Here is a 12,449-nt window from a genome sequence, read left to right on the forward strand (position 1 = left end):
AGCTACTATTGCATCGCATTAACGGCAGATTTCGCTAGTAATTCTGAATAGGCATTTTCTAGCTCGTTGTGAACAGGTGTTCGTAATCGCGGGAAGAAGTTTGCTTTACCTTGTGACTGGAAAATCTTTTCAAGTGAAATTTATTTGTGTATTGTTTTGCTTCTTTCTTTGTAACCATGGTATTCTTTGTGTAAGAGGAAATTAATTCATTTCAGGTAATTTTAACCAGCGAAATATTAACCTAATCAGGATAAGTTAGAAACTAAAACGCTTCGACCGGAAAGACCGGATTTGATTATCGAAAAAGTTGCAAAACTGACAAACGCGAGTATAGGCGTAAGTTTAAGAGAAAAGAGTACGAAACACGCAAAGGCTCTATGGATGTGGATCTAAGAATGCGCTTTGTTTTTTGTTTGCCCTGTTTATTGTTCAACAAAGAAAGAAATTTATGGAACTCAGCTGGGTGCACAGACCTTGCTCTTTTGAGTGATAAACATAAATAAAAAATGAAAATTCTCATGCACACGAAAACGCGAGTATTGAATTCCCTATGCTAGTTTTGTCTATAATTTCCAGGACGAGAATAATTAACATGTGATACACTAGAACCCTGATGAACCGAGATAATGCGGAGACTATTGGGGTCAATTCGGAAACAGTTATTAAAAATAATCGGTTCACATTGTTTCTATGCTTCTCGTCATACCCAGGTGAACTTCGTGCTATTCATAAACCAAGAATAGTGCTCGCATCCTTCAATGTTCGCAGTGCAGTAAAGTTATTATAATTTTATTTTTGTTCTACACTAACACAGCCAGCCCCGTGGTGTAGGAGTAGCGCGTCTGCCTCTTACCCGCATGTCCCGGGTTCGATTTCCGGTCACGTAAGGGATTTTTACCTGGATTTGAGGACTGGTTCGAGGATCACTCAGCCTATGTGATTACAATTGAGAAGCTATCTGACGGTGAGATGGCAGCCCCGGTCTAGAAAGCCAAGAATAATGGTCGAGAGTATTCGTCGTGCTGACCACACGACACCTGAAGATGGTTTTCCGTGGTTTTCCATTTTCACACCAGGCAAATGCCGGGTCTGTACCTTAATTTTTTTTAACAAGTTGCTTTACGTCACTCCGACACAGACAGGTCTTACGGCGACGATGGGAGAGGAAAGGGCTAGGAGTGGGAAGGAAGCGGCCGTGGCCTTAATTAGGTACAGCCCCTGCATTCGCCTGGTGTGAAAATGGGAAACCACGGAAAACCATCTTCAGGGCTGCCGACAGTGGGATTCGAACCCACTATCTCCCGAATACTGGATACTGGCCACACTTAAGCGACTGCAGCTATCGAGCTCGGTACCTAAATTTTAAGATATTGAATAACATATTGGATTTCGTTTCATTATGTATACGAAAGTCTGAAAATACAAAGTAATCTATGAACCACTAGTAAAACATATTGCGCAGTCATGCGATATTCATTACGAGAGAAAAAATTGTAGACTATTACACGTTATTTTTTTTTTTTTGCTAGGGGCTTTACGTCGCACCGACACAGATAGGTCTTATGGCGACGATGGGATAGGAAAGGCCTAGGAGTAGGAAGGAACCGGCCGTGGCCTTAATTAAGGTACAGCCCCAGCATTTGCCTGGTGTGAAAATGGGAAACCGTGGAAAACCATTTTCAGGGCTGCCGATAGTGGGACACGTTATTCAACATGTCAAAATACTTTTCTTTTTTTTTTGCTATTTGCTATATGTCGCACCGACACAGATATGTCGTACGGTGGCGATGCGATGGGGATTGGAAGGAATCGGCCGTGGTTTTAATTAAGGTACAGCCCCGGCATTTGCCTGGTGTGAAAATGGGAAACCACGGAAAAACCATCTTCAGGCCTGCCGACAGTGGGACTCGAACCCACTATCTCCCGATTACTGAATACTGGCCGCACTTAAGCGACTGCAGCTATCGAGCTCGGTGTGTTAAAATACTGAGAAACGGGTGGGAAGCCGGGATATCATATATAACAAAACGAAAATTTTCATACCAGAAGGTACTTTGCAAGCTAAGATTCTCATACCTATAACCGCGGCCAATTTGATGCGTCGCTCTCGCTAGCGGAGCAAGGGATCCATTCGGCCGTGCTATCACTTAGTAGCCAGACCACTAGGAGCGCTACGGTCATCTTTGTTTCCAAGCTCTAACATGGACTGTGCACTTCTGTTATATATAGGTGTTCTGTGGTGTAGGTCTTGCAGTTCGTCCACAGGAAAATGTTCTTGAAATAAGACGCTCTGAGTCATCGTCTTCCCACAGTTCTTCCTTCAGTGATGCTACAAAGGAATGCTTCATGCCGAAAAATATCACAATTAAATTTATTTTCCGTTACCAGATTCCGTTTTCCTATCTCTCTAAGAACTTCGGTATTGCTCTTCATTTCAGTCCAACTATTGCTCTGCTTTCTTCTTCAGATCCACATTTCAATTGCCTCTAGTCTTTTCTTTTCCTTCTCTCCTAATGTCCACGTTCCATACAAAGTTTCTGAAAAGGCCCTCTGAGTTTGAATATCTATATATTTCTTGGCCAGCAGGTGCGTTTTTATCTTGGAAAGCTCTCTTTGTCATTCCTATCCTTTGTGTGACTTCTGATATGCTCCGATTATCACTCGCGATTAGGGTTCCTAGATAGCAAAACAATTTCACTTGTTGAATTTTATCAGGACCAATTTTGACGTGTGTTATACTGTGGGTGTTTCCTATTGTCATGGTTTTTGGTTTTCCTTGCATTAATTTTGAAATTCCATTTGCCTAAAGTTTCTGCTAGTACCTATGTTGATCATTCTCCACATAATTTTGCTTGTATTCTGCCAGTATGGAAATATCAGCAGCAAATCTTATAGAATGTACTTCTTTACCATTAATTTTGACCCCAGCTGTTTGCTATTTTAATGGAAAAACATTTCTTAGCAAACGAAGTAGGGGTCCCCATTCTAAGAAAATTTTAATATTAAGCAATTTCCCCAATTGTGCCGAAAGTTGAAGGGCCCGGAAAGGTTCAAAATTGTGAGTAGTAGATGGCTCTATCAAATTAAAAAAATTCTATAATCACTTCCGGTCTAATTGCACTACCGGAAAAAAGAGCCTAAAATCGCTTGTTTCTTTACTCGTTTTCGTTTTGTTACAAATCCTAGCCAAATTAACTTATTTACATAATTATTTGTGTAATGAGTTCCTTGGTGCAATACCCTCAGGCCTTTGGATTTTTTGAACAATGTCCACACCGACTGTAGTTATAAGGGGTTAAGTGAAACAATGCATTGACTCACATCAGCACGTGAAGAATATAACAAATGGCCGGGAAATTTAAGTTATTTCGAAATACTAAAAATTCGAGATATCGAGGTTCGACTGTATGGTTATAGCTGCCAGTATATTCACCCCTATCAACGTTCATGAGTTCGAAAGTGTAAGTTTGTCACCTCCCACATGTAAAGCACTGAAAGACGGATACACCTCGTCAATGTAGAGGAGTTACCTGTTTTTATTAACATGGATATGTATTTGAGCCGGTGGTTTAATTGGAATTAGCGTTATGAACTTCTCGCCACTATTGTAACCATGGAAACTAGTGTTGGGCTATGTACACGACGCCAGTAGCGTCATCTTCTCAGTGTGCGCTTGCTTCCTGTAACTAAGAGCTTGAGAAAATCTCGTATCAAGTGAACCACGCTCTGCTACCGAGTCCAGCATGAAAATCTTTGAACTAGGCGGAAAGCGAACTCAGGTCCTTGAAATAAGAGACAGGTACGCTATCTCTACACCAAAGGGTTGAATAATAATAATAATAATAATAATAATAATAATAATAATAATAATAATAATATACTAGAGGACCCGTACTGCTCCACAGTATTGATTGATTTCAGATAACTCATCTTGATACGCCTGTCGTAGTCGTATTGTTTAAGAAAGTAATTGTTATTTTTAGGAATAAATAAAGAATATATTCTCATACTTTATTATATTTCATTTATCTAAAATTCGTAGCTCATATCCCTAGGAGGCTTTCAAAATTGAGTTGCTTGCCTGAAGAGCTAGAACTGAGAATTTTCTCATGTACATCAGAGCGTTCTTTATCCGCGCTAAGAAGATTAAAAACTCACCTCCGCAGTACCCTGATGAAAGGAAAATTAGACGACAGCGCAATCATGCATATTCATAATCATGAAATTGAAATTTACATTGAGCCTTGAAACTGTGGTGTACATTTTCATCGTAGGAACACTCTTTCTGAGTGAGAATTTTAAAATTCCATAAAAAATGTTCAACTTATTGTTGTATAGACTTCAGGAGCTGCCTGGCCGAAGCGGTAAACGCGAGCTCGGTTCACCCAGAACGACGTGGGTTCGATTCCCCGTCAGGGAGTCGAAAAATTTAAGAAACGAGACTTCCACTTTCGGAGGTGCACATGGCCCTGAGGTTCACCCAGCCTACACCAAAAATGAGTACCAAAGGTGGCCGGGCGTAGAGCTAACCACTGTACCTCACCAAGTGCTGAGGTTGTGGATAGTGGAAGCCTTTACCTTGTATCTCTCCAAGGGCCTTCATGGCTTGTACGGAGATGATTTTTTTACTCTGACGTTAATATATCTTTAGCTTCCATCCTTTTAATTATTCACATATATTTAAAATGTAAAATCTCATGATTAAAACATACCTATATCTTTCATGTGGATTTATGTGGACTTTCGTGTGTATAATACAACAACGTTTTGTTTTCCAACAATTATGGCACATTCAAAAACACCTTAAACTGCATTTTTATTAGGGTTAAATTTCAACATTTCCGGGGCCTTCCGCTCTCCCCTCCTTATTTTGGAGTTAGAACATACCCACTAATTTTCAATAACCCGGTGCCCCTGCGACACAGCACAGTTAGGTGAGTAACAAATCATCCCGCGGGCCGTCGGTTGAGAAACAGTGCGCTAGAAGGTTAGAGCTTCACGCAAGTTGCGTACTTACCTCGCTTAGTTACTCTTATCTCTCTGTCTGGTGTCACAAGAAATTTTCTTCCATCCACAAGGGAAGCTGCTAACAGCAGACATAGGAAACCTGAAATAGAAGAGAGGAATGCATAATGTGGCGTTAAATAATAAGTTACAATAACATTGATAAATATAAGAAGAGAAGAATTGAAATAAGGGTAAGAGAAAGACAAGGGCCACGAAGAAGGCGAGGATGAAACATTCGCGAGGCTTCTCAAACCTAACACCGTCGAGGTCGGAAAAGAACAAGAATAACTAAAGGAGGTCAGATAAGAAAGAGGAGCCTGGCACAAGTATGTGTAATCTATGCCAGACTCAGCTAGCGGGCTCGTAGTCACCAACTGACGCTCCTAAGTTGAGAACATCTAAGTTTCCGTGCATGCTATCCTTTGCCCATTATAATCTTCAGTTACCATTGAACCACATTTAGCGCTATCGCTCAGGTGGCGGTTTTTTTTTTTTTACCTTGCCTGTCCTTAAGTGATTTCAAAGAGTTGGACATTTATCAAACATCTCTCTTGATAAATTATACCAATCCTTAATTTCTCTTTCTATAAACAAGTATTTGTCCCAATTTGTCCTCTTGAATTGCAATCTTCCTACTTGCAAAAACTCCACTCAAGGTTATTCATCAACAAATGTCATTCCAAGCCATCTCTCCACTGACAGCTCAGAATATACCACTTAAGCCTAATTTACACGGGAATAGTTCACTGGAGCCAAGTACTTGAAACATCTAATCTTGAAGCCAATACTTCTAATCAGATGGGGAAAGCGCATGGTAAATGTCTTTAGAAGAGCGAGTAAACTTCAATGGTTTAATATTGCAATTCACTAGCAACTGCCTGTGAATTTGCATTCAGTTTATTGAAGTGGAGATGCCAAGTTCACGAATACAAGCGAGTGAACAGCTAATTTGAGCATTATTATTGCATGAATTACGAAACTTTCTTAAAGATATGAAGAATAGGGAAATTTGGGTTAAAGGATGGATTAGTAGAAAGGCTTTGCATGGTGCATCTAACAACTTGTTGAAAGAACCAGCCGGAGAGGATTTGTTAGCTTATGGGAACCATAAAGCTTCGTATGGTTCATAAAATAATGTCGAGAAATTGCAATATATGGGAGCGTGGGTTGGCGACCACGGGGCCCTTAGCTAAGTCCTGGCATTGCTTCCACTTACTTGTGCCAGGCTTCTCACTTTCATCTATCCTATCCGACCTCCCTTGGTCAACTCTTGTTCTTTTCCGACGCCGATGGTATTAGAGCACTCGAGGCGTAGGGAGTCTTTCATTTTCATGCCCTTCGTGGCCCTTGTCTTTCTTTGGCCGATGCCTTCATTTTCCAAAATGTCGGATTCCTTCCATGTTTCTCTGTGATTAGTGTTATATAGAGGATGGTTGCCTAGTTGTACTTCCTGTTTAAACAATAACAACCACCACCACCACCACCTTTCACCCCGTCAACCATCATAGTATTGTCATCTGGCCATCTCACAACTTTGTCGTGGGCCTTTGGAGTCGCCCACAGCCCTCTAACTTATTTACTATTCTATACAGTATAGCAACATCCTCAAGAAACATTGTGATTCCTGCCGGGCTGAGTGGCTCAGACGGTTAAGGCGCTGGCCTTCTAACCCCAACTTGGCAGGTTCGATCCCGGCTCAGTCCGGTGGTATTTGAAGGTGCTCAAATACGACAGCCCCGTGTTGGTAGATTTACTGGCACGTAAAAAACTCCTGCGGGACTAAATTCCGGCACCTCGGCGTCTCCGAAGACCTTAAAAAAGTAGTTAGTTTGACGTAAAACAAATAACATTATTATTTATTATTATTATTGTGATTCCAACTCGTTACTCATATCATTATGCAGGATGTCCCAAGAGGAATGGTCAATATTCTGGGATATGACAAGAAAGATCATTTGAAGGAAAATACTTCATATGGAATTCCTAGTCGAAATAGTTTGCGAAGTTTTTGGGTTAGAGGCTCGCGCGTAAGTTATGTGTCTTACCCACATAACGTTTCGAAATGGGTACAAGTGATCCCCATGTAATGTTCGCGATACATATGTTCGTAGGACTGTGATACGTGCAGAAAGTCGCCGTGTTTCGGTAGTAGTACTACGCTCCACCATTTTAACAAAGTGTTGCTATTCCTGCACAGGTTTCAGAAGAAAAATGGGAACTTGGAAGAATACCCGTTTCACGCAATGTGCTGACAGCTCTGGTAAACACTGTACGGCCAGGAATTCCACGTGCCGGAAAGCACCGACAACAGCAGGAGCACCACCAGCGCAGAATCCATAAACATACACCATACCTGCATATTCTTCATTAGTGTAGATGTGTGTCATTTTAGCCAGTGCGTGTACACGCACGCACATTAATGGTGCCCCGACATAAACAATCAACACTGCCTCACTCCAGTAATGAAAATGAGGGGAAGGGAGTGAACAGGTAGTGCTGAATACACAGTGTGTGTATTCCGGCGTTATACTGTAACATTGTAATAAGATGGCTCCTGTCCTATCACACGTGAACCGTGGCCGTATTATTGGCATGTGGGAGGCTCACATGATCCCCCCAAGTAATAGCACAGGCAATACCATGCAGTCTTCAGACAATTTGGAGATTGATAGAAATATGGCAAGAACGAGGTGAAGAAGGATTGGTAGACCCGATATAACGCAGCTACAAAATATTCCTAACTAGGATAAAATACTTTTCGGTTAAAAACCTCCTTTACCTCTTAATACTGTAATTAGCAGAGTAGGCTACTTTTTAATTTTTTATGTTAAAATGCTATTTGTTCGGGGCGTCGACCTATAGAGTTCTTTTGCCCCTACTTGCACAATATATGAATCTGCATGTAATTGGAATTGCGGAAGTGTTGAGTGTTGAATGTGAGAAACGTTAAGGACGACACAAACACGCAGTCCCCAGGCCAGGGATATAATAATTTACAATTAAAACCCCCTGACCCGGCCGGGAATTGAACCCGAGGCGGCCGGACGCGTTGCCCCGTACACCGCTGAGCTGGACGAGTAGGTAACCTAATGCTGTACTTCAATACATCCGCCATTCGATCACAACGAAGTCTTGTAGCGGGCTGTCTGCATGCAGTCCATGCAGCAATGCGTTAAGAGAGAAGGTGAGTCATTGTGCCTTCGACACTACCTCTTCACTCCCTTCCCCCATGTTTTGTACTGGATTGGCCTTCAACACTACCCCTTCACTCTCTCCCCTTCTTTTCAGTACTGGAGTGGGGCAGTGTTGATTGTTTATGTTGGGACACCATTAATGTGCGCGTCTGTACAAACACAGTTAACTGGTGCTTCTCTCTGATACACTCTCAGTCCATCGCACAACACACCATGGACAACTGCGCGTTCAACGGTCTAGTTTAATGGCAGAAAGCCATCTCGAGGAAAGAGGTTGAAAGAAACGAGGTAAATTGGGCTGGAATACAATGTCAAAGTGGGGGTGGGGGTGGGGGGGTTAAAACGTATACGTGCGCGTCACTTGCCCAAAAACAAATGAGGCATATAGTTTCAAACATGGCCAAGTCCGTTGAGCTATTTTTTTTTTTTCAGAAGAAGCAAAAAACTCGTTTAGGGTATTAATTCATATATATTCCGACACTTTAATCTTTATGTTGCTTAGCAGAGGCTTCTGATTCATTACCATACAATTTTTACAGTCTAAATATATTATATGAATTGAAAAATGTATTTAAAATTTGGACTTGACCATGTTTGAAACTAACTCTGGAACTTGGCCGATTTTGAAACTTACGTAAGAGGACTTGGCCATCTTTGAAACTTAGATTAGAAAATTTGGTCTAATACCTAAAGGAAAAAGAAATCTAGATTAGGCCTATTTTCCAACTGTGCTCATCTTGACTTTATTTAGAACAAATATGATTAAAAATGTTATACGATTTAGTGAAAAATCTTTACAAATCATTGTTTTAAACATTATGTTTGTGTAACATTACCCAACATTGTAACCAATCTAGAGGCTAATTAACATTTAAATAGTGTATATTTTGCAAATATATGGATTCATGTAGCTACTTCAATGTATATTCTTCATATTATACCTATTAAATATCATCGCGCCTTCGAAACACTTCACCGAGCCTTGATTGAATCACCACTAACAACACGTTGTTGATTGTACTCATCTCAGCTGTCTTTCCCTCGTGCGTTTCAAGGTGGAAAGATCACGTTGCCGCTTCCTGGTACGGCGTTTATTAAATTCCTCCATTTTATTGCACAGCAAATATGAATACTATTAAAAATTACCAATTAATTATGTATATATTTATTATTTATAACGTATTTATTAAAATACACGCAAACAAAACCACCACATGTGACTCGAACAAACGCCAGGCCGCCATATTACCGGAAGAAAACACGTGACTGGATAGCGCGGGATTATTGGTCCCTGCGGGTTAACAGGGACTTGGCCGACTTTGATATGAAACCTCATTCTTTGCTGCAATTTTAAATGTGATCTGGCCGGATTTGAAACCCACTTTCGTTCCCGCTTGTATTCATCTTGTAAAGAGGAATGCATGGAAGTCAAAACATCAGAACGTGAAAAAGATGGACTTGGTCGTGTTTGAAACTATACGCCTCAAATGTACATTAACTACATTCTATTTCGGAAAACATTCGGAATGGGTCATATGTCCATATGAAGTTTTTGCTTCAAATAACCTTTCCTGTCATATCTTTGAATATTGACCATTCCCCATGGGACACTCTGTATATGTAAGAAATTAAAGATGACCAATAACACTGTCTTGCTAGACACCTTTCTTAATGATTACAGCATCATGTACTGTAATCCTCTGAGCGTAACAGATGTGATAAGGGCCCGCTTGCAGAAATACAAATTCGGGCTCACTTAAATGCCACGTAAAACGTACGAATAACTTAATATAAATTAAATGATACTAGGTATACGCTGGATTCCGTGGTTCAAATCCATGTGAGATTTGTGTTGGACAAAGCGGAGGTGGGACAGGTTTTTCTCCGGGTACTCTGGTTTTCCCTCTCATAATTCATTCCAGCAACACTCTCCAGTATCATTTCATTTCATCTGCCATTCATTCATCATTGCCCCAGAGGAGTGCGAAGGCTTCGGCAGCCGGCACGATTCCTATCCTCGCCGCTAGATGGGGGCTTCATTCATTCCATTCCTGACCCGGTCGAATGACTGGAAACTGGCTGTGGAAATGATACCAGGTATAACCTAAGTAATGCAATATATTGTCAAGTTGCCGTATATGAACGAAGGGATTATTCGTCATTGTACGATTATTAAAAAAATAATATTTAACTGCCTCCGCGGTTTAATGGCTAATTGCCAATCATAAATAATTAAGATGTTCGTACTTAGATTTAATTGATATCGTTTCTCAGTAATTACAGAACTGTATTCTGTAAACAATTTATTCGATTAAGACACAGAAAAATATGGTAACAAAATTAAATATAAAAAAACTGTTCAAATAAAGTTTGAAATGAATGATACTGCACAACTGATAAACCTATTATTAGCGCAAAGAGAGCTCATTCGAAACTGAGTTGACTGATTGTTACAAAAGTTAAATGTTCTGAAAAAATTGTTCATGATACTATCACGGGTGCACTATGCGTTAAGAAAGTATCATTTCCTAACTAAAATATGATATTTTGGTATCAATTTTCATACCTGTAATTGTTTTTAAATAATTCGGTGCGGACTTTTCTGTGGAACGTGTCCTGGTGTTGTCAGAGACGGCAAGGGAAACACTCAACACAACAAACGGTTTTCGCAGACGCCGACGTGCGGGAATTTAGTCCCGCAGGAGTTGTTTTTACGTGCCAGTAAATCTACCGACACGTGGCTGACGTATTTGATCACCTTCAAATACCACCGGGCTGAGTCAGGATCGAACCTGCCAAGTTGGGGTCAATTCATCTACGAACAAATTATTTCGATTGATTCTGCAAAACCGCCCAGACCACTTTCGTGCAGAGTGACATTAGGCTAGGCGATCTTGTTCTTATTTCTTGCGAGAAAACAGCGGGGCCCTTTCAAGACCCGGGACCGTCTTCATTGCATGCCCTGCAGGCCTTGAGTTATATATTCGAGAAATTTAGCCACCCATTCACTCACCTTTTGTCTATTCCAATACCCCTAATTTTTCTTCTATAATCTTCCAAGTTTACCTTATTACACGCTTTGGATAGTTCAATATCGATACAGTCCATTTGATCTCTTGAATCTAAATTATCTGCTATATCTTGCCGGAATCCTACAACTTCAACCTTACAGAAATAACTTTCCCTAGAGCTAATACGAAGGTCGATCAAATGTAAGCGGGATTTTTGTTCCTGAGTGGGGAGAGCGTGCTGTTAGATATTTCCCGCCGTTTCGTCATTAACGCTCACGATGTCGGAGCAACAGGTGCACCCCTCCACTGCGCAAAGCATGATTATACAATTTATTGCTCGTGAAGGAGCGGCGGAAATTTTACACTTGATCATCCTCCTTACAGCCCGGACTTATCCATTTTTTCGGACTGCTTAAAGAAGCTCTAGGAGGGCAACGATTTGAAGATGACGAGAGTGCGCAACTGGCTAGTGACAAGACCCTGTTTATTTTTACGATGAGGGCATCAAAAAGCTGCCCATACGCTGGGACAAATGCATTTCCAAGGAAGGAAACTATGTGGAAATGTAAATTGTAATTGCCCTGTGTTTTTTAATAAATGAATATAAATAAAAAGTAAAATCCCGTTTTATATTTGATTCACTCTCGTATGGACAGTGTATTTAATAATTAGAATTTACATACTTCTGCCCTGTTATTGCATTGCTTATGGGTTCATTCTGGTACGAAGAGAAACTCTTCCACTCTGACAAATAAGACATTTTCTTCGTTTGTCTTCCTTCACGGATTATAGCGCACGATATCACTGTTGGGGAGTTACTCTTTTCCCAACATGTTTAGTAATGTTAAAATTAAGACGTACTTACCTAATCGCTGCATCGCGAGTCTGGCAAGGAAAGGCCCCTCGGTGAGCTTTTATCACCTGGGCAGCCACCAATTATCTGTGTGACGTCACCGTCGACCATCAGTTCAAGAAGCACTTCATACACAAAGATAAACGAGCGATAGCATGCCCGAATTTGGCGCTGAAACATAACCCCTCCCTGTCTCAAGAACTCTCAAACGTAGAGGCCTTAGCTGAGATGAGCCCTCTCCTCCCTAGCACATCTCTATCCTTTTTTTATTCTTCGACTTCATCTTCTTCTTACCCCCTGCGGGTGAGGGACGCACATGTAGAATACACTCACGGTATCCCCTGCCTGCCGTAAGAGGCGACTAAAAGGGGCGACCAAGGGATG

At 41.0% G+C, this 12,449-nt stretch overlaps 1 protein-coding gene across 1 annotated transcript in view; it reads right to left on the bottom strand.

The window, feature by feature from the left end:
• LOC136884058 (myogenesis-regulating glycosidase) overlaps positions 1-12,090 on the bottom strand; it is a 30,271-nt gene extending 18,181 nt beyond the window's left edge. Inside the window, exons 1-2 of the mRNA XM_067156083.2 lie at positions 12,078-12,090; positions 5,018-5,107 (exon numbers count right to left, since the gene is read on the bottom strand). Of these exons, the coding sequence (XP_067012184.2) occupies positions 5,018-5,107; positions 12,078-12,090 (103 nt within the window). The remainder of the gene's footprint in view (positions 1-5,017; positions 5,108-12,077) is intronic.
• Between the last annotated feature and the right edge of the window lie 359 nt (positions 12,091-12,449).

This window comes from Anabrus simplex, chromosome 12 (genome assembly GCF_040414725.1).
Source record: "Anabrus simplex isolate iqAnaSimp1 chromosome 12, ASM4041472v1, whole genome shotgun sequence".
NCBI lineage: Eukaryota > Metazoa > Arthropoda > Insecta > Orthoptera > Tettigoniidae > Anabrus > Anabrus simplex.